At 56.5% G+C, this 22,536-nt stretch overlaps 1 protein-coding gene across 1 annotated transcript in view; it reads left to right on the top strand.

The window, feature by feature from the left end:
* Nucleotides 1–6,823: 6,823 nt before the first annotated feature.
* The window catches only part of FOXK2 (forkhead box K2), a gene marked incomplete at its 5' end in the record, with an annotated part of 31,039 nt that continues 15,326 nt past the window's right edge, over nucleotides 6,824–22,536 (top strand). The window contains one exon of the mRNA XM_037069331.1: nucleotides 6,824–7,224. Within this exon, the coding sequence (XP_036925226.1) occupies nucleotides 6,824–7,224 (401 nt within the window). The remainder of the gene's footprint in view (nucleotides 7,225–22,536) is intronic.

Genomic DNA, 22,536 nt, shown 5'->3' with positions numbered 1-22,536 from the left:
GCCAAGGGTGGGAGGAGGCGCCCCGAGACTCTCAGCTCCAGGCCCTGTCAGACCCGCAGACAGGGGCCGTTTTAGCCCCCGGCACCCCCGCGCTTCGGCTGGGGCCGGAGGCACAACGCCCCCCACCCCCACCCCGTGCGCCCGTGAATAAAGCGGGCGGTGCGATGGGCGCTGGGATGAGGCGCAAGGGCCTTCGCCCCCCTCTCAAGACCGAGTGCGCGGATCTACACGTGCTGGCGCCAGCCGGGGGTCCACGGTCACGTGCTCCCGCGTCCGTCTCTATCCGGGCCTCGGTGAGCGGCCACCCTGTCCCCTCGCAGGAGGGGAGCGCGCACTTCAGCGCGTGCGCAGCTACAAGTGCGGCGCGGAAGGCAAGTGGGCGTGTTCCCCGGGAAGGACGGGGTCCGGGTCAAGGTTTGGGGGTGGGGCGGCCTGCAGGTGCCCGCGGACCATGGGCCTTGCAGGTTTACACCCAGACTTAGGAAGGGCCACATACCCGCTGGGCTCTCGCCTGCCCCGCCCTCCCCAGGTGCGGTCCGGGTGCCCAGATGCCCAGGAGCCGGGGCTCCAATGTCCTCTCCGTGTTGGGTCCTGCGACCCCCACCCCCAGCCCAACGCCCACTGTCCGCGGCTCAGGGGTCAGGGGCCTCAGGCTCGTGTGGCTTGGAGCCCACTTTCTAAGAGAAAATACAGAATTAGATACGAAGGCGAATGTTCATTAGACTAGGAAAAGTAATAACGAATTCTACCGAGCAAATCAAGGCCACACAGTACTATTAAAATATTTCAAAAAAAAAAAAAAAAGTCCTGGCTGGTGTAGCTCAGTGGATTGTGCCTGGGCCTGCGACCCAAAGGATGGTGGTTCGATTCCCAGTCAGGGCACATGCCTAGGCTGCGGGACAGTTCCCAGCAGGGGACTCATGAGAGGCAATCATCGTAGATATTTCTCTCCTCTCCTTCCCTTCCCCTCTAAAAATAAATAAGTAAAATCTTTGAAAAAATAGAAAATAAAATATCTCACTCATCGACTGCCAGGCACACCTCTGACACCCTTTTTCCTGATTTTTGGGATGCAGACTTTGGTATGGCAACGGCTTGGTAGAACTTTTTATAACGTGAACAGGGAAATAATTCAGTCTTTGCAGGGCTGGTCAAATTTTGATTTGTACTGATACTTCAGAAAAGTCGGGCAGCTTGGCAATCTTTTAGAACTACTATCAGGGTTGGCCAAACCCCTCCTGGAAGAGCTAAAGGGTTTCAGACCCGAGGCCTGATCCTCTGGCCATCGTGGCCTCCGAGCTTCCCCCACGGTCGACAGCAGCCTTTCGGGGCAGTTCCAGGGAACCCAGGAGCCACTCTCTGTGCCTGCGACTCAATCCCCCCTCCCCTCACTGCGTCGCCCTTTGCACAGGAGCTGGTGTGTGTTCATGGCATGTTTGTGTCCAGGTGGCCATGTCACATGCTCCGTGGTGGCTTCACGACTTGCCAGGGTCCTAAAGATACTGATCAGAATGTCTGTCTGTCTGCCGTGAGTGACATCTGTCTTGTTGGAAACTGAACACAAGCAAAACAGCACAGGCGACCTTTACTCTTGGACTAGGCTGATCAGCCTCATCTGGCAGTTTCCCTGTTAAAATTTTTTTTTTTCCAAAATGTTTTGAGAAGCATCCCATGAGCCCATTCTGTGTTCTCATAGATTCTTCTGTAGCCTGGGACCACAATTTTGAACTAATGAATTTTTCGCTAAAGACTGTTGCGGAGGCTGTCACCCAGGGGAACGGACATGGTGAAGCCTCAGTGGTTGAGGACGTCCACAGACGTCAAAGCCCAGGGCCCGGCCTCGCTGGTGCGTCCTGCGGTCCCACCGTCTTCCTTCTGCTTTGCTTTTCCTTCTGCTTTCTTGCTTCCTGTTTAGGAGGGTCCTGACTCTCTTAGTCTATCCCACCTCTGTGTTATTTTCTTAGGCCATATTTTCTTTGCAGTCACGATTCATTTCCTTCATTATTTTGACCACAACTGGTTTTAGTTCCTTTCTGATCTACTTTTGATATTTTGAAGTTTCTACCAGTCATCTTCTTTCCATCTTCTTTTCTTCCAGTAAGATATTTCCTATCAGTAATGTTTGAATTGTGGTGTAATCATTCATTAAAAAAAAAGGTGTGCACAGTGCGACGTCCAGGCAAACACAAGTGCAACTCAAATGCACTTGAAAGGGGTCTCTGTGCAGTGGCCGGGAGAGAACACAACCACACAGCTCAGGCACTGGCCTACTGGCGAGTGTGTGAAGGAACGTTGTCACTAAAACACACTTTTTTCCCAGGCCCTGGTGCCGTGTCATTACCGAATCCAGTGGTATTTCTCCAGAAACTTCCAGACTTTGTCTGGACATGGCCCTTCAGATACGCCGAGACTCGATCTGAGACGCTGGCTACAAAGACACGACCTCGAGTGTGGCTGCCGCAGGGGTGTGGCCTTCACGGCGCATGCTCTGAGAAACACTTCTGTGGGACAGGTGGTGGCTGTGCGGCTGGTGGTCCCCGTGAACGCCCCCACCCGGCCGGCCTTGGAGGGACAGCCCCTCTCTCAGCTGGGATGTCCACTGTAGGGATGTCTTCAGCTGTATCCTGTCTGGCAATCGGCGGATTCAGAGTTTTTCATCTCTGCAGTTCGGTTTTCTCTCTACTTCTGGTGTGCAGCCCTCACCCCTGGGGTGTGGCCTTCTGGTCTCTCAGCCGGTTGCCTGGGTTGCGCCAGGACCTTCCCTTGGCCCCAGTGTGTCCCTGTGTGAGAGACCTCTGCCGTCTGACACAGCTCTCCCGTGACACCTGACACCAGAGAGGTCAACCATCGGGGTCGGGTCGCTGTCATAAAACTTCTAGTTCTGATTACCTACGTGTTTGCATTTAGGAAAGAATAGAGAAAATATTGACCTTGCACCTGCCTCATCACTGGATATAGGGACTAACTGCCAGCAGGGAAAATACAAAGCCCCAGACACTGAGAGATAAATCTCCAGTATAATTCAGTGTTTTAGTCTCAATCAAAACTCGCACATATTTATATTGCCTTGATCAATTATATGTTAATAGTAGTCGTAATGCTAATTCAATGGAAGGGAAATGTTTTTAACATGAGACTTATGTTCACAGGAAAGTGCAAATTAAATCTCTCTCTCCCTCTCTCCAGGGATAAATAATAGAGTCATCAATAAATTATGTTCAAGCATAGCCCTGGCCGTGTGGCTCAGTGGACTGAGTGCTAGCCTGTGAACTGAAAGGTCATTGGTTTGATTCCTGGTCAGGGCACATGCCTGGGTTGCAGGCCAGGTCCCCCCTTGGGGAGAGCAAGAGGCAACCGATTGATGTATCGCTCCCTCTCTCTATCATTCCCTTCCCCTGTCTCTAAAAATAAATTTAAAAAGTCCAAGCATGATACTGTATTTAGAAGAAAATCTGGGGGAATTTGAATAGAAATGAGTTTAGGGGAAAAGGATTTAATGGGACTCCTGGCTGCTAACCATGAGATTGTATGTTTATAAGACATATGGCAGTGGGTTTCAAATCCCAGTGGCTGCAGTGGATACATTTAAGAAGTGATGTCATGGTTTTATTTTAAAAGTCAATATTTATAATGTTTGGGAAATTTTATCCATTGCAACAATTTAAACATGGTGGAAACTTTTGCTATTATCTTACAGAGGGTGGGGCTTACAAGCGTTCATAAAACTAGTTTATTGGGTACTTATGCAAAATGCTTTGAGGATGGTGGGTCCAGCCACCCTTTCTGAAGCCTAAGTGGTTACAAGCAACACAAAGGGTTGCGCTCTTTTCCGTTTTGTCCTCTACAGCCAACAGGTTCTTCTCTTAAAAAGTTAAATCAGATGGTGTTACTCCTTGCTTGTACTGACCAGCGGATTCCCATTTCAGTAAACACAGAGAGGGGGGCATGCAGCAAGCTCTGGGGACCTCGGCCTGTCCGGTGCTGCCCTGTCCTCACTCATGGGCCTCCCCCTGCCTTCTCCCCCTCACTCACGGGAGGCTCCCCCTCCCCTCGGGCACTCGGGATGAGCACCTCCTGCCTCAGGGCCAGTGTCCTTGCTGTTGGCCCAGGTGTCGCTGTGCCTCCTCCTCTGCTGGCCTTCCTCCGTGTCTGGTCCATCACCCCACCTTGCAGCTGCCTGTTTATTCCCACACGTGCTCTGGGTCCTCCAGCCAGTCAAGCCCCCGAGGCGGGCACCTGGATCAGACTGCCCACTCTGGTCCTGCACATGTCCAGAATGTACCAGATGCGCAGTGCTCATGGCCTGGAGGAAACAGCCCACCTTCGTGACGCTCGGGTCTGGGGTCTCTTCTACCCATCTGTCTGCAGCCTCCTGGAGGGAAGGGCCCTAACGCACCTCCCTCCATCCTGAGCCTCTGCTGGGGCTGTTTTTCCCTCAGTGACCACAGGCCACGGGCTGGCTTCCTGTTGGTCTCCCTTCACACAGGGCGACTCCACACCAATGAGGTGTGGCTGCCCAGTTTACTCATGGCTGTGCCTGGCACACAGCGGACACTTGCTGAGGACGCAGCATGAACGGGAGGCGGAATGCAAGCCCTGCCTCTGCTCTGCAGCCTCTCTGACTGTCCTGGCCCTCGGTGCCTCCTCTGCTTCTACGAACCATGAGGTGCTGGCCACCTCTACCTGCATGGGGCCTGGCGCCGCCCATCTGGCTATCCAGGCGTCTGCGTCTGCAGGAGGGCTATGTCTGAGGTACGAGAGTGCAGTGCCACAAGCTCACCCTCTTCATGTCTTCAGGCCCGGGTGCCCTGCCGGTGGCAGTCACTCTGTGTTGATGAAACCGGTCCAGAGTCGGTGACCATTTCCAGGGGCCTCCTGTAGGTCTGTGAAAGGCAGACAACACGTGCTCCGAAGGTCGACATGCTTATCTCACCGAAGCTGCTGGCAGCCCGGCGGAGTGGTGCGTGTCCTGGGCAGTGAGCACTCAGGCCGAAGCAGGGGCACAGAGCACCGGGAGGCAGGTGCCTGGGACAGCACAGTCCACAGTCCCTTTGTCAACAGTGACTTGGAAACATTTGTTATGCTGAACCCTATGCTCTTGCTTTCGATCAACTGTGTGTTGTTGTTTTTTGTATTTTTGAAAGATTTTATTTTATTTATTTATTTTTAGAGAGGGGGAAAGCAGGTAGAAAGAAAGGGAGAAGTATCGATGGAGTGAGCCTGTCATCTCCAGCTTTGCCGGACGATGCCAGCCCACCGAGCCACACCGGTCAGGGTTGGATATTGTTTTTAAACCACAGGTTTCCCCACTTGTCACTTCCACACCTGTCTCAGCACCACCTAATACCTCTCCCACATACAAATGAGTATTTGATGAAATTATTGTATTTTTTTCTGTCTAGGACATTCTGCTGTACTATGGTTCAAAGCAGTTTGATCTCATAGGGATTTGTAGTACAACTGCCAACACATTCATAGCAAATAAAACAGACAAATGTTATAGTAGAGGGACCCATTAATTTCCATTTTCTTTAGAAGGAATTTTTACATACAAAAACGAATTAAAAAACAAAAACAAAACACGGACAGGCCTCCCTAGCTGGGTCTGTCTTGGGCCTCTGTTCATACTTGCCAGGAATGTTTACTCTCCTGCTCAGGTTAAGCCCAGCTACCTTGCACGTCCTTCCACTCACACTGCCCTCCTTCCGCACTTACACTATATCTTTCTGTTCTAATTGTTCTTCATGATTAATCGGCAAACAGTGGAGCACCGCGAGGACAGCTAGCCTTGTTGATAGGGACGAGCTCCTCTTGGTCTTGCGGGGACTCAGGGCCCACTTGCCTCCTCTAGCAGAGGCCGAGAGGTGCGATTTACCGTGGTTCAGATTTTGCACAGACGCACCTGGCGCTCACGCTGCTTTTCCTGGGACTGACATTCCCTCTGCTCCATCGTCCCTGTTTCAGACGCCGAAGGGTGTCCCTGATCCTGTACCGGCACCGCTCCTTAAGGAGCGTGCGTTGTGCACGGAAGGTCCCCGTTGTGCAAGAAGGGCGCCCGACCTGCCGTGCGTGCTGCGTTGCGGTCCGGAGCGTGGCCAAGGCGCCCACGCGCGTATACAGGGTTTTCACTGATTACAAAACATCCAGACCTCGACATTCTCGATGTCCAGGGCGTCTGCTAATGGTCTTAACTGGGATGAAAAGTGACAACGTGGAATCTGTCGGTGCTGGATGGTTCACGAAATCTCTTCCCCGCTGCTTGAGGCTCTACGGTGACAGCAGAGGCCCAGCGCGCGGCAGCCCGCGGGCGTCTGCGGGCTCCGCGGGCTCGGCGGACTCGAAGGCGGAGCCGCCAGCCTGAGAGCAGGTGCCCCGGTCCCGCCGCCTGTGGCGACCTTGATCCGCCGCCGCCCCGCCGGGCCGCGAGCTGCTCGGTGGCTCCGCAGCCAGCTTCATTCCGCGCCGGGATTTCCGGGCCGCCGGAGCCGCGCCTGCGTCGCGCGTCGCGGCCAGACGTGCGGGCGCCGGGCCGGCGCGCCTCCCCATTAGCGGGCCGCGGTAGCCCCACTGCTGTGCGTCGCCCCGATAGGTGGACGCGGCCGTCCGTCAGCGGCCCGGCGCCGCTCGAGCGCGCCGCGCGTGTCCCGCCCCTCGCCGCCGCTCGTCGCTCGCCGGCCGGCGGCCTCGCTGGGCCTCAGCTCCGTGGCGGCGGCGGCGGAAGGGCCGGCCCGCACAGGCCCATCGAGGCCGCCGGCCGGCGAGCGACGAGCGGCGGCGAGGGGCGGGACACGCGCGGCGCGCTCGAGCGGCGCCGGGCCGCTGACGGACGGCCGCGTCCACCTATCNCGGGCCTCCCGCGGGCGGCGGGGCCGGCGGCGGCGGCGGGGCCGGCGGCGGGTCCCCGCCGGGCGGCTGGGCCGTGGCGCGCCTCGAGGGCCGCGAGTTCGAGTACCTGATGAAGAAGCGCTCGGTGACCATCGGCCGCAACTCGTCGCAGGGTTCGGTGGACGTGAGCATGGGCCACTCGAGCTTCATCTCGCGACGCCACCTGGAGATCTTCACGCCCCCGGGCGGCGGCCATGGCGGGGCGACCCCGGAGCCCTCGGCGCAGCCCGGGCCCGACTCCGGCGGCGACTTCTACCTGCGCTGCCTCGGCAAGAACGGCGTGTTCGTGGACGGCGTGTTCCAGAGGCGCGGGGCGCCGCCGCTGCAGCTGCCGCGCGTGTGAGTGGGGCCGGGACCGGACTCCGACCTGCGACTCGGGCCTCGGTCCTGTCTGCAAGAGGGGGGTCCAGGCCAGGACCCCGACCCTCGATCCCATCCGTCCTACCCACACCCGGGACCTGCACCCCTGCCCCCGGCAGCGTCCGCTGACTTGCGGCCCGACCCACAACCATTACCTGGTCGCATCGCGTTGCACCACCCCGGCCTTGTCCGCCCGGCTCCCGTCCCGGATGGGGCCTCCCGGGGCTGGGGGCCTGGGGGCCACGCGCGCGGGTCCAGGGCTTCCGGCTCCTCTGCTCGTCCTGGGCGTTCGCGCACGTTTTTGTCTCCTGCCGGCGTGCAGGCGGAGGCCCGGACCGGACGCTCCCAGGGCTGGTGCGGCGCCGGCGCGTGGATGAGATCGGCGCGTCCGTCCATCCCGCGGGTTTTCCTCCGTGAGTGAGCAGCGGGTGGGGTGTTTGAGCTACAGGGAGTAAAAGTGATTTCTCCCTAGAAGTGAAAAATTCTTCAAGCGTGATGAACCTCAAAATCTTGGGAGGACTGGCTACTTTAACAGAACTTTTAAAAAGTCTGGCGGTGGTTCAGTCGTTAGGGTCGGGCGGTCGAGCACGTTAGCTCAGTGCGGCCAGGAGCTGTCCTCAGGCCTCGTGGGTCGGCCTGCTCTGGGGTGTCCAAGCGCCCAAGGGGCTCCCCACCCAGGATGCTGGCGATGTCCCTGCAGACGGTGCTGTATCTTTACTATGAGGGTTTTAAAGAAAATTTTCATTCCTGTTCAGCCGAAGTCGTGTGTGTGCATGTGCTGGACATGGCGACAGTTTGGCTTCTGGGGCGCAGGGTGGGGAGGGTGGGGAGGGGACTTCAGGGACTTCAGAGACTTCGGGGCTGGAACACAGGGGAGCAGGCCTGGAACTGGGCAGCGCCCCGATGTGTAGCCACTTTCTGAAGCTTTCGGTGTTGGGTGGTGCCATGCAGGCCAGTGGATCAAACTGGGAAGACAACTGGCACTAACCAAGACAAAGTTGGAACTCTTTTTCTTGAGGTTAAACTCAGTTTTATGATGCATGTCCTCTTGCCCTAAAGAGAAGATGGGAGTCTGCGAGTGTAAAAGCACGTGTGCTGCAGGCCGCGCCAGAAGCGGGAGCCCTACTTGTTTCCCACGGGCGCCCGGCAGGCAGTCACCGTAGGGAAGGACGGCCCGCTAAGGGTTTTGTTCCAATTCTGTGTTAAGGTGAATTTGCATTGTTTGGTTAGCTTTAAAAACTCACTACAGAGCATTTAGAAAAGTGCAGGGGCAGTTTAGGGTTAAAGTGTGGCTCTCACTTGTTTTTGAAGAGGTCACTTGTAGAGGGAGGGGGTGGGAGGGAGAGACTCCTTGATGTGAAACATCAGTCTGTTGCCTCCTGTTCTTGCCCCAGCCAGGAACCCAACCCGAGGCCTTTAGCTTCGGGAGGACCCCCAGCCCACTGAGCCCCACTGGTCAGGGCCAGCTCGTCATTTATTAAAACACTAAATGTGCTAGTGTGGGGGCAGTAGAGAAAGATGGGGACATGGCCCTGTAGTTGCCGTCACAAGTATTTCAAATGGTCTGGTGGGGCCTGGACACAGCACCTGCTCCATGGTGCTTGGTGGGCTCCATGCCCAGTGTGGGCCGCAGCGTGTGCAGGCATGTGCGTGTGGGGGGGGGGTGTCAGGGCCAGCACTTTTCCAGAAAACAAGTGATTTCCACAAATCCTTGATTTTGGGCCAAGTATGCAAGGCTGAGTGCACAGAAATGCCGCTTTTTCTGCCCAGGAGCATCTGCACTGGCTGGAGGCGCAGGAGGTGTTGGGAATGGGGCCTCTGTGCTGCGGGCTCAGTGGGAGAGCCCTGGGCCACCCCGCAGGTGACCGTGGCCTTGCAGGCAGGTCTGGGCTGGCAGCTGGCACTGGAGGAGCTGGAATTGGGGCTGGAAGGGACATTGGGGCGAATTGTGGGGTATGAGGTTCATGTGGACCTGGGGGGGTTACTTTCACGCGCTTGATGACAGGATGGAGGACGTTCTCTCTGAGGACAGGGCCCTCCTGGTCTGGAGCCTGGGGGAGCAGTAAGGATTGGTTGGGGACAAATGCCTGGGTTTGTTGTTGCTTTTGTTGCCATGGTAGCAAACAAAGCATAATTTATAAATAAAAATAAGCAATTCATTAACAGTTGTTTCTGCTTTGAAATGCCCAGTGGACTCGACAATAGCTTTGGTCAACGAGGTCTTTGCGAGATCCGATAGCCAGACATGAGTGGATCAGGTCAGACTCACTATTGCCCTGGACGCTGAACATACAGAATGGCTGCTGCATGTGTTTGGGGGGGCTGTTCAGAGGCCAAGTGACCTGCTGCTGCCTGGCTTGTGTGGCGTGTCGGAACTTGCAGGTGCAGTAGGTGGTGGCGCGTGGGAAGGCTTTCTCGTTGGGTGAGAGACAGCATCCTCTCGGGCAGGGGCTGGACAGAGGCCGTGGGCAGGGGCTTCTGGAGCTTTCCTGTGGCGGCTCCAACCAAGGAATGCTCAGAGGCTGGATCGGCCCCAAAATGGGGACAGGCAGAACCGAGGAAGCCAGCCGCCTCCCCGGGAGGCACGGGCAGCAGTGCACGCACCAGGAGGCTCGGGGGATGAGAAAGGAGCCGCGTGGGGGTGGGGTGGTGAGGAGGGTGGAGGTGACATTAGGGTTGGAAGGAGGGGAAACCCTGTGGATCATCATTACCAGGGTGAAGTGGCTGAAAGAACCATGGGGGGGGGGGTGCGGCCGGGGCCCAGGGGGCCAAGGAGGGGACACAGACACGGTGTGAGGGAGGACCGAGTTCCCAGTAGAGGAAGGTCAAATGGGGTGTCTTGTTTGAAGACCTGGGCAGGGCCCCCAGTGGGGCCTGGTGTTTTTCTTTTTCTTTTTTCTTTCACCTAAAAGAATTTCTTTACGCTCTGCTCCCCCTCCTATTCTGTTTCAGCAGAGCTAGCAGCTTGTTCTCTGCACCTGTGGCACGACTCCCTGTCCCAGGGCTGTGGGGCTGCTGAGACTGACCAGCTTGTCAGCAGAGCTGTGGGTCGGGGCCCAGGGTGGTCACCCTTGGGCCTGAGCAGGGGCGACGGGCTGGTGCCGAGTGCCACGCGTCGTTCTGGGAAAGCTGCAGTATGCGTTCGCTCGGCCAGTGGATGGGCTTTTTATCACTGATTTGTAGACACTGGGGGGCATGGCGCAGTGTTCTAGCACGATTGTCACTTCACTAGGTTACAGTGACTCCGTGAGCAGCCCCCTTCGTCGCCAAGTGTTCACTGGCTCGTCCAGGGCAAAACTAAGTTTGGTCATTTTCACGTTTGCTCAGTGAGTAGTTTAAGCGGTGTAGATGTGACATATTTTGGGTCTCTAACACATTTTGAAAACAAGCCTACATAGTGGACTTGCCACCCACAGGGGTCTCCTGTGCCATGGGGCTGTCTCCAAGGCGGCGAGGAGGGGCCAGGCAGACTGGGGCCCAAACACCCGCCCTGCTGCTTAGCTCACCCAGGGGCACGTGCCCTGGTCGCAGCAGCACTCCGGCAGCTAGCTGTCTGACGCTGTGGGACAGGGTCAGCACCTGCTGATGCCGTCCAGGCATTGGGTGTTTGTCCATCCCAGTGTCCTGGCGTGGGGGGCTCCCAAGGGTCCACTGTGACAGACATGTGATGTGAGGCTGGAAATGGCCCGCGGGCTGCCCTCTGGGACGCGCTGAAAGCTCCACGTGCACGCGCGGGTGGATCTGCCCTGAGCGAAGTTCGAAGCTCCCTCAGCTGGGAGAGGCGCTGCTCCCCGCCAGGACCTGGGCATGAAGGCGGGTGTGGAGGGGTCCGCCTGGGTGGCCCAGGGCTCCAGCCCCCCCCCCCCCCCCCCCCCCCGCGGCCNCCCCCCCCCCCCCCCCCCCCCCGCGAGTGCTGCTACCGGGGAGGACACGGGCCGGGTCTGATGGGAGGGCTCGGGCTCGTGGGCGCTGTCGCTTGTGTGTGGAACGTGGCAGCTGGCGCGTCTTGTTTTTGTCTCTTAAACGGCTTTTTGGTTGAATGGAACGAAGCACACAGACTTTTGAAACTCCGGCCAAGGTGCCTTTTTGCGGGGCAGTGAAGACGGGGAGCTGGGCTCCCCTGCGGGCCCCAGATCGTCTTCCCGCTCAGCTTTCTCCGGGTTGGGCCTCCCCGGAGGGACCGGCTCCGGCGCGTGTTCGTGCCCCCGGGGAGGGCACCGGGCCATGGTCGCTTGCCTGCTGACCGCTGATCTAGGACATTACTGTTGTGGGGACGGTCTCCCGAGCTGATGGCCTAGTGACCGGGTTCCAGTCAGATGCGGCTCCCGCTCGGTTCCGGGCCCCTAACGCACCTGCAGGCCCCGCCCCGAGCCCCGCCCCGAGCCCCGCCCCGCCCGCGAGGTGGGCGTGTCCGGGGCGGGGCTGCGGCGGCCAGGGTGGGCGGGCACATTTTTTCCCTGTGAACTGCGGGGCTCTTTGCTGAGGAGGAAGGCTTGTTGGGTTTTTCTGAAAAATGAAGAAAAGGGTTTCTAAAATAAGGAGGCTTTAAAAAAACATTTTATTTATTGATCTTTAGAGGGGAAGGGAAGAAGAGAAATATCAATGTGTGGGTGCCTCTCACGCATTCCCTGCTGCGAAATAGCCTGCAACCCAGACCTGTGCCCTGACTCGGAATTGAACCGCGATCATCTGGTTCACAGGCCCGCGCTCAATCCACTGAGCTACGCCAGCCAGGGCGAAGCTTTTAATGAAAGCATGTATGGTTTTGGGTAGTGTCTGTCTGTTTGCCGTTTTTGCGTGTCCTTATTTTCTTCAGGGCCTGGGTTTTGGAGCAGTTCACGTTGTCCTGGTGACAGCGCAGTGATTCCGCTCCTGCACGTCGGGTCCCCGGTCTGACGAGGGTTTTCTGAATTTGCTGCTGAGCCCGACACACCGGGCTCGCTAGCGGCGCAGGGCGCCCTTGGTGTGGTTGGAAACGGGTGGCCTCCTGGGGCGAGGTGTTGCTGTTACCCCAGGGTGGGGTCGTGGGCTGTTGGGAGCACCTTCTCCGGCCTGCGTCAGTTTCTACAGCGCCGCCGAACCTGGCCCTCCACCTGGTTTTGTCTGTCCCCACACCTTGTTCCTACCCGGTGGCAGCACTGAGCTCGTTAAGGAGAAGTTACATTTACATGGCCCTAAGATGACATTCGGCCCTTTGAAGGCAACCGCAAGGCTGCCGTGGCCCCCAGTGAAGGCCAGTTTGACGCCTCTTCTGCAGCATGGGTTCGGTCTCCTGTCTGGGCCCCTCTGGAGGGAGCAGGGAAGGAGCACCGCTCAGGGCCCGCAGGGATGGTGGACATGGGCTCTCGCTGCAGCTTGTCATTTGAGACGGGGCGCTCGTGCGTCTCACCCAGTGGGAGGCACCACCGTGGCAGGTTTGCTGTAAGGTTGATGCGGGAGGGATGCAGCTCTTGCCGATGTTCACCAGGGACTTTCCCCGGGCACCCTCTCTCCTCCCCGTGTCTCTTCCCGACACTCGGCGACATCTGAGGACGCGTCGGGGAGGCACCGTGACCTGGACGGCCGAGCCCCGGGGTCAGCAGGGGTTGCACAGTGGCTGACGGCAGTTGCACATTGCGCTTAGCTTGACTGTGGGCCCTGATTGAGACTGTGAAGCCACCAGAGCAGAGCGCCCCCTGGTTTCAGCTCCGTGGCAGGTCCTCACGTGGGGCCTGAGGTGGAAAGGTCTGCCGGGCCCCNGGCCCCCCCCCCCCCCCCCCCCCGCAGCTCTGGAGAGACAGGCTGCGACTCTCGGGCAGCCATTGGCTCCATTGGGCTGGTGAGGTTGCTGAGTACACGTGTGGTTTGTGGGGGAAGGGGACACCGAGCCCCTGTGGTGGGGCAGGCCGGGCACGCTGTGGCCTCGGTTTCCCTGGTGCTGTGAGGGAGCGTGACAGGAGGGCCACCGGGGCAGGCACGTGCCACATCACAGTTCAGTCAGCAGCAGACACGCGCAGCAGGTGCCAGGTGGTTCTGGGAGACGGCAGTGGGGCCGTGGCTGCGAGGGGGCAGCCTGCTGCTGGGCGTCTGGGGGCCAGCGGGAGCAGGGCCGCGCCGTGTGTGCAGGTTCGGGTGGCAGAGTACCTGCGGATGGTAGGCGCCTCTTACCACCTTACAGGTTGACACGCCGTGCTCCCACCGCTCTTTTACAGCGTCTCCACTGGGGCCAGAAACTGCTGTGAGACGGTCTCACGCGTCACGGAGGCCCTGTGTCCCGTGTTCGCCATATTTCTCCTGATGGCATGTTCACTAGTGTTGGGTTTAATCTGACGTAGTCTGGTTCGTTGTGGCTTCTGAGAGTACAGAACCCATAGCCAGTGTTCCCAGGAAGAGGCCGCACTGAGTGAGTACAGCCTGGAATGCGAGGGGGGACTCAATGACAGGCACGTGGGCCACTCAGCGCCCTGCTCCTCGTGAGCTGCGGTCTCAGAGCCCCAGGAGGGTCTGTGTCACTGCAGCTGCAGGGCCAACAAAAGTTAGAGAAGGGCCATGTGGGGGACATGGGGAGACTGCTGGCGATGTGGGGTGAAGACCAGGTGCAGAAGCTGCCCCTCTCAGCACCGGGTGGCCACGGCCGGGGCCGAGAGTGTGTCCGTGGCGCTGACGGAGAAGGCTGGGCCCATCAGCGATGCCGGAATTGCTGCCCTCTCTGGGTGCGCTGCGGGTGTGGGAAGTGACTTGCCAGAGCCAGTGTTCAGCGTGTATGGAACCTCCCTGTTCTGAAAGGGGCACCTGAAAGGGCACTCATCTGTGTGGAGGCCACCTCCGTGCTAGTTTCCGGGGCTTTCCGGATGGGCAGCCCTGTTCAGGGCAGCTCTGCAGGCTGCACGTGGGAACTCTGCGGGCACAGGGCCAGCCCAGGGCCGTCAGCATGTCAGCGGCTTGCACTGCCATTGGAGAAAGTGACTCCCAGGAGCAGCCCCAGGCTGGTCCTTTAGGGGCCATTCCAGGAGGTGTCACAGGAGGTGGCAGCTCTCTGCTGTTCCTGTCCCCGGCTGCCTCCCAGTGGGAGAAGGTGCGGAGGAGGAAGACAGGGCTGTCAGTGACCCTGACCCTGGGTCAGCCTGGGCTGGTGTGTGTATGTGTGTGTCTCAAGTGTCCAACCAGAACTCGGCAGCACCAGGGCTGCCAAGGCCAGCACAACAGCAGTTAAAGAGTTAAAAAAACTCTAGCGGAAAAAAAACGTAGACAATAAGGTTTTAAAGAAAGAAAATATTTTTGTGCAGCTGTACAGTGTGTATTTTAAACTAATTGCTGTTACAAAATAATTGAAACGTTTAAAATTAAAAGTTTATAAAGTGAAAATGTTACACTAGAATAGGTAAATTTGCTGAACCAAGAAAAATGTTTAACAAGTTGGTGTAGCTCAGGTGTCCAGCGTTTGCAAAGCCTGTGGGAGCGTCCCAGGCCAGCCCTCTGCGCGCTCCTGGCTCCCCCAGAGCCTCTTCCCGCCCTGAAGCCCCAGCGGTGGCAATCGGTGGGCCACTCTCTCTCACATGCCTCGTTCTCACTCTGCCTCTTCTCTGCTGAGCTGCGCTCCTGCACACCAGTGCCTCCCGCTATGCAGACGCTGCCGGCAGTGTTCCCTGCGGGGACGGGTTCTGTAGGTCTGTGGCCAGGGAGCAGGAGGCTGCACCCTCTGGCCTGGGGAGATGGCCAGGCCACCCAGGTGTGCGTGCGTGCCTCCAAGACGCCTGCACAATGGTGGGNTGTATTTTAAACTAATTGCTGTTACAAAATAATTGAAACATTTAAAATTAAAAGTTTATAAAGTGAAAATGTTACACTAGAATAGGTAAATTTGCTGAACCAAGAAAAATGTTTAACAAGTTGGTGTAGCTCAGGTGTCCAGCGTTTGCAAAGCCTGTGGGAGCGTCCCAGGCCAGCCCTCTGCGCGCTCCTGGCTCCCCCAGAGCCTCTTCCCGCCCTGAAGCCCCAGCGGTGGCAATCGGTGGGCCACTCTCTCTCACATGCCTCTTTCTCACTCTGCCTCTTTTCTGCTGAGCTGCGCTCCTGCACACCAGTGCCTCCCGCTATGCAGACGCTGCTGGCAGTGTTCCCTGCGGGGACGGGTTCTGTAGGTCTGTGGCCGGGGAGCAGGAGGCTGCACCCTCTGGCCTGGGGAGATGGCCAGGCCACCCAGGTGTGCGTGCGTGCCTCCGAGACGCCTGCACAATGGTGGGGCTGCTCACGGTGCGTTTCCACAGGGATCCTGCCGCCCTGCTGCTCGGTCCTTTCGGCCCGGCCAGGTGGGGAATGGAATACCCAGTAGGGGAGTGCATTGGAGACTGAGTGCCTTTCGTTTTTTGTTTTCTTTGGCAGGGGCGTATTTTCAGAATATTACAGCATTTTGAGTACAAAGGTGATGCTTTAAAACAACCGTGTTTTCCCCATTTCTGAACTGTTGGAGGATGTTAGGGTTATGCATGTCAAGTTTTGCGGCTGTTTGGTTTAGATGGGGGAAGATGCAGTTTAAATGTGCTGTCCGTTCTGGTTGCCCTTTGAGTTTTCTGTTCCCACTTTGCCTGGTCTCCTGGACGTGCCCGTGCACGTGGCTGAATGCCGCTCTTTCCTGGACTGTGGGACCCAAGAGTTCTGTGGGCTGCGCTGGGTTGTCCTCAGGGTGCACAGGTACTGGGACTGTGGCCCGTGGCCCTCTGGCCCCGAGGACTGCTAGGTGCTTGCTAAGGCTCTGATGTCCATTCCATGCTGGCTTCGAGGTCGAGTTTGGTGGGCGTTGCACCAAAGGAAACAAGTTATAGATAAAACTAAATTCACAGTGATTCTGTAATTCCCCCCACTTTATGTTTGTTTGTTTGTATTGGTACTATCCCCAGGGGGCTCTTGTTTTTGTTACTTGTTTTTAGAAGTTACTATGACTGATGATGGAGGGAGAGTGGGGGAGGCCTAGGGGCATGGGACGGCACTTCCTGTAGTCGAGTAGAAATGTAGCAGCATCCTGGTCACTGCTGTCCCCGCCGTGTGGCAACCTCTGTGGACCTGTCCAGGAGCGGGGCAGAGCACCCGGCCGCTTCCCTTAGCGCTGCTTGTCCCTGATGCCCCCCGGAGCTTGCGCGCGCAGTCTGGGCTGCAGGGCAGGTGCCTGCCGGCTCCTCTGGCCAAGGACTGCGCAGAGGTCTGGGAGACTCTCCTGGGGCAGCCCAGGCTGAGCACGTCCTTGTCCCCCACAGGGTGGCCCAACTCTAACCTCTGCGTCCTGAGTTCACACCAGTGATTGGTGGGTTTACATTGACTCCCCTTCCGGTCTCCTCTTACAGAACGTCACCAAACCATCAGTAAAAAACAGCTCCTCCCTCAATAATGAGCTACATTTTGTTGATGTTTTGTTTTCTCTTAAAAGTAGTTTTTCAGAGTATGCATTTTCTTGATGCAGATTTATGTTAGTCACAGTTCTAAAAAATACCTAGTTCTTTAAAAATTTTTTTTTCTCCTATTGATTCTGGGGAGAGTAAGGGAGGCAGAGAGAGAGTGAGAGGAACATTGATCGATGTGGAAGAGCAGCTCTGATTGTTGTCCTTCGGCAGGCGCCCCACTGGGACCAGATCTGCAACCCAGGCACGGGCTCTGACCGGGAGTGGAACCTGCAACCTCTCGATTTGCAGGACGGTGCTCAACCCACTGAGCCACACCGATCAGGGCACTATCTAGCTCTTTGTAACTTCTGGGAGTTCCCAGTAACCAGGCGTGCACGCTTTAGGGTTTCTTTTTTGGTGTACTTCTAGAGAGAAGGGCTTTGCTTTTGTGAATAACTTTTTAAAGATGATTTTAGTATTTTGGGAATCATAATTAACAGATGACTGTTACTTGCAAAGTGAGTGGCTTCTGTGCTCACGCATTGCTTGTCGAAGCTCGAAGTGCAGTATCGTGAGCCTTGGTTAGAGCTGTCAGGCAACTCAGGTCCCTGGGACTGCACCTGGCATGGCCGCTGAGCAGCTCCGGGCGCTGACCAAGCAAGCCTTTGTGAGTCAGTGAGTGCCTGTAGGCCGAGGGGGAGCCCGACGGGGGAAAGGCTGGTTTTCATTGTCTCTCAGCGCCTGGCGTCCAGGAGGCAGGAGGTGCGTCCTGGTACCCTCGTGTTCTGTGGGTGTCCCAGGGCTTCATGTGCAAGCCCCCCAGAGGTTGCTTGTCGTGCCTTCTGTGTGGTCCTCTCCATGGAGGACGTGCTGTGGGTGGGCTGAGTGTGGGCAGTGCAGGAACCGGGCACTCACGGACCTTGGGGCAGCGTCCCAGCGCTGCCTGGCCTTTGGGGAGGCCGCAGGAGCTCTGGGCGACCACCTCTTTTCGTCCTTAACCGAGGGGCTATCTTCTGCACATGCAGGGCTGCTCGTGGGCTTCGAGGGCTGTTGGGGGTCACCTCCGCCTGACACGGAGTTGCCGGGCAGAGGCCTGTCTTCTTTCCTTGAAGAGGAAAGTCAAATTTCTTGTCTTGAAGCATTTTTATTGAGAGTTTAACCCATTACACTTAGGGTGATTACTGTTAAGAAAGGACGTTTGCCATTTTGCTCTTTTCTTTTTGCCTTACGGCTTTTCTGTCTCTTCTTTCCTCCCTGGTGCCTTTTTTATGTTTAATTGGTGTGTGTGTGTGTGTGTGTGTGAACACTTTTGATTCTCTTGTTATTTCCCCTTGCGTATATACTTTAAGATATTTTCTTTATGTTTACCATGGGAATTGTATTTAACGTCCTAAGTGTAAAACTGTTTACTTTGAGATGATACGAACTTCAGAAACACAGAACTCTGCCCTTAGACATGCCGCCCCCGCCCGGCCCCCGTTGCTGTCCCAGATCACCTCTTTGTGTGCGTGCGCTTTTTCGCGCGCTCACCTTCGCTGGGGGTCTGTGCGCCTGCGTGCACAGGCTCTGAGCGACTGTGTGCTGACCTTCCCTTTCGACCGGGAGGGTTCCCTGTCGCTTGCCTTGCGGAGCAAGTCTGATGGCAATGAACTCTCTCAACTTTTGTTTATTGAGAGATGTCTGAGTTTCCCCCTCAATTTCGAAGGACAGGTTTCTCAGTGTAGTTTTTGGTTGGGAGTGTTTTCATGTAGTCCTTGAATTTAAAGTCACCCCACTGTCTCCCGGACCCTGTAGTTTCTGAGGAAGAATCCGCCAGCCACCCCCTTGAGCGAGTCCTTGTGTGTGAGGAGTGACTTGGAAGTTCTCTTTGTCTCTGATGGTTTTTGATTCATGCGTCTTGATGTGAGTGCTTTGACTGTATCCTGCTGGAAGTTTGCTGAGCTTCGGAGATTTGTAAGTTCCTGTCTTTCATTTGGGAAATTTTCAGCCACTGGTTTTTGCAGATGTTCTTTCCGCCCCTCTCTCTGTTCATGTGTTGGGATTCCGTGATGTTGTGTGGGTTGGTCTGCATGTCGATGTCCCTGGAGCCCTTCCGCCTCCGTCGGCTCTTCTTCACTCCTCCCCCTTCCCACCCCTCCCGCCTCCTGCTCCCGGGCCGCTGCCCTCCGCCTGCTGCTGGACCTGGGCCCTCTGGCGGAGTTCTCGCTTCAGTCTGCGTGCTCTTCGGCTCCAGGATTCCCGTTTCCCTCTTTTCTACAGTCTGTCTGTCCACGTTCCTGATCTGTCCACACCGTTTTCCTGCTCTCCTTAGTTCTCCGTGGTTCCCCTTGCCGTCTGAGCACATCCCGCTGTTGCCCTGCGGTCCCAAGTCTCGCCCTCAGAGACGGTTTCTCTGTGGTTGTCGCGCTTCCCTGACTGAGTCGTGCTGTCCTGTTTGTGCTTGTGATTTTCTTGTTGTTGAAAACTGTTGACAGCTCTGGAAATCGGATTCTTCCTCCTCCCCGGGGTTTGTTGGTTTTGTCTGTTGGAGGCTGCAGGGGCCCTTTTCACCGGTGACGTTCCCACTCCGTAATGGTCCCACCCGGGGCACCCGTCAGATTTGACCTCATGACCTCTGAAGTCCTGTCATGGCTTGGGTTCAGCTGGTGTTCCACCGAGAGCTCCTGGAGCACCGGGGGCTCGCCCCTCTCTGAGGCTTTGCAGGCGGCCTCTGTGCCTGGGGGTCAGCCCAGGGTTTTCTCCTTGTGAGGCTGGATCTTGCCCTGGGCGTGTGTATGGCTTCCCGAATTCCCCGGCCCTCTCCCAGGACGTGCTCTGACTGTGGATTGTCCTGAGTTCTCTGGGAGACTCTCCACAGCCTTTGCCTTAGGCCGTGAGTGCCCTGCATGTTTGGGGCTGCAGACTGTGAGGGCTATCGATGGACTTGCAGTGTTCTGAGCTTTTTATTTTGATTTTTTAAAATATTCTTTAAATTTATTTGTCTTTAGAGGGGAAGGGAAGGAGAGAGGGAGAGAAATATCAATGTATGGTTGCCTCTCATGCGTCCCCTGCTGGGAACTGGCCTGCCACCCAGGCATGTGCTGGGAATTGAGCTGCGGTGGTTTGGTTCGCAGGCCTGCACTCAATCCACTGAACTGCACCAGCCACGGCTGTTGCGAGCTTTTTGCCTGAATGCTGAGCAAGGTGAAAGGCAGAGGAGTGTCTGTGCCAGCCCCCTGGGTATCCCCCAGACAGGTGAGAGAGATGGACGAGGCCACCTGCAAGTCAGGCTCCACCCCCACGGCCAGGGAGACTGTCATGGTGGCAGCCCTGGCTGTGCCCACCCAAGACCGAGTGTTCTGCCCCAGCACCAAGACCTGCAGCTCCCCTCCCCCCTCGCAGTGCCCCTTTCCCAGCTCAGCACCTGGTGGTCACACACTCCTGTCGCTTTGCAGAGTTTTCACAAGTCGGTTCTGCCAGCAGCTGCTCCTTGTCCGGGCGTGTGCTGGGGAGGGCGGGCGGTGCTGGGAGCCCACGGCCCCACTGACCACCTTGCTGAAGTCACTCCCAGTGACCAGCTCTTTGGGAGAAAAGTACAGCTCTTACCTTTCATTCTTTACTGAATATGGAATTTCAGTTCTTTTCCCTGGGTTTAGTGATGTGACAGCATTTGAGTTAAACCGCATTTATCTTCCCATTTTCGGAAAGGGAGGTGCAGTGTGAAAGCACTTCTGAGTTCCCAAAGTGTGGACCAGCGGGGTGCTGGGTGCGGGGCTTCCCGGTGCGTCCGTTTGGCTGTCCTGCCTGAGCTGCAGGGTCTGCACTTTGCACCAGGAAGTGTGAGGTTGATTCTTCAGTGGTCTTGTGCTGTGTGCGGTGTGGATTGCATTTTCTCTGACATGCCTCCAGAAAAAGCCAAGACCATAAATAACAGTGATTTTGTTAAAGAAGCACCTCCCAGTACCTGATGTCTTAGGAAGGGTGTTCACTGTAACGTAAAATGAGAAATCGTGTCGAATCTGAGTCCTCACGGGTGCTCTGTGGTGGCGCCTGCTCCGAGGTGGCCGAGGTTCTTCCCTGCGGCCGGGTTAGGTGCACTGACCACTGGCTGGCCAGGCTCCTGCTCCCATTTGCTCTGCAAATTCCACCGAATTGATGCTTCTCCCTGTCGTAGTTGAGAGTTTAGGCTTGGAAATGGTAGAGCTGAGGTTCAAACCTACGTCTAGCTTCCCCGGCTGTTTTTTTAAACACTAAGCCCTATTTGAGGTCAAGAAAAAGCCATTAATCAGAGGATGGCCCTGAGTGGTGTGGCTCAGTGGGTTGGGTGGTGTCCCACAAACTGCAAGGTCGCAGGTTCCATTCCAGGTCAGGGCACAGGCCTGGGTTGCAGGCCAGGTCCCTGGTTGGGGCCGGTGAGAGGTATCCAATTGATGTTTCTCTTCCTCTTTCTCCCTCCCTTCGCCTCTCTAAAAATAAATAAATGAAGTGTTTTTTGTTTTGTTTTTTTGGAGGATGGGAAAACCTGCAAGCCAAACAAAAACAGGTTTTTTTATTTGCACAAATTTGTCGCATCCTTTTTGGTATTTAAACTCCATAATCCACCTCGGGACTGAGGTAACCCCAGACGACACTGAAGTGTCAAGGGCAGCGTCCGAGTCAGCAGGAGGAGCAGGGGCGGTGGGGGCTGACACCCTGGCGCCTGCCTGCCTTTCAGACGCCATCAAGGTGCTCGAGTGCACAGCTCTGGTTCTGGCTCTTTTCGTTTCCTTTGCTTTTCGCTGCTGGCTGGACCCGAGTGTCCTTCCAACACACAGATGCTGGACCCACTCAACATCTGTGTGTCTCTTTTGGTGAGGTATCTGTTCAGATCTTTTGCTCATTTTCAAGTCAGGTTGTTTGTTTTCTTCTTGAGTTTTAAGTCTTTTTTGTATGTCTTCGATAACAGTCCTTTATCAGGTGCATCTTCTGCAAATGTTTTTTCCCATCCTGGCCTGTCTTCTTTTTTTTGACAAAACGCCTTTAAAAAGGAAGAAAAAACAGTAACTGAGACTTGTCGAGTGCTGACCTGTGTTCCAGGCACAATTGTAAGTGCTCTTTAAATTAAAAAAATGTTTATTGTAAAATGTAACATAATATCTACCATTTACTGCTTTTAAAAGATTTTATTTATTTACTTTTAGAGAGACAGGAAGGGAGAAAGAAACATGATCCGTTGCTTCTTGTGCGCCCCCAGCGGGGGACAGGCTACCAACCCAGGTCTGTGCCCTGACCAGGAATCAGACTGGTAACCTTTCCGCTGTGGAAGGTGCCCAGTCCGCTGGGCAGCCACAGCGTCCAGGGCCATCTTTACCACGTCCAGGTATGCGGGTCAGTGGCGTCCAGCACGTCCACGCTGTTTTGCAGCCGTCACAGCACCACCGCCACTTCCGAGCTCTCCTTGTAACTGACGCTCGGCCCCCACGGAACACTGACTGCCCAGCCCTGGCCACCACCCTCTGCTCCTGCCTCCAGGGGTCTGGCTGCTCTCGTGGAGCCCCCACAGTAGCCTCCCCGTGGTTTCTGACGGACGTCACAGAGCAGAGCGTCCTCCAGACCGTTCCTGTTGTCACAGATGGCAGACTTCCCGAAGAGACGTCCTTTAAAAACACAGCACTGGGTTGGGCCGTTCAGGGAGGCCCCCCACCCTGCGGGGTCGGCTATGTCCAGAGTGGCAGTCTGGTTACCAGGAAGGCTGGTAACCCGAAGGGGAAGAGCTTGTTGTGTGTAGAATGTGTAGATGGGGCGTTTCTCGTCCGGGTTCTTGGGGTTGCCTCCTGGGGCGTTGCCCACATAGAGGCGCCGGGTGGGGGGCTGGGGGCAGGCACCCCTGGAGTTGGGCTGCTCTGGGCGGTGGGGAGCTTCGGGCAGGGGGAGCCTTGTTGTTTTCTTCTCCCATGGCTTTAAATGTGTATGCGGTGCA

The sequence above is a fragment of the Sturnira hondurensis genome, unplaced genomic scaffold (genome assembly GCF_014824575.4).
Source record: "Sturnira hondurensis isolate 20B ecotype Veracruz unplaced genomic scaffold, ASM1482457v3 Scaffold0001221, whole genome shotgun sequence".
NCBI lineage: Eukaryota > Metazoa > Chordata > Mammalia > Chiroptera > Phyllostomidae > Sturnira > Sturnira hondurensis.
The sequence above is the reverse complement of the archived record's forward strand: the minus strand, read 5'-3'. Positions and strand labels throughout refer to the sequence as shown.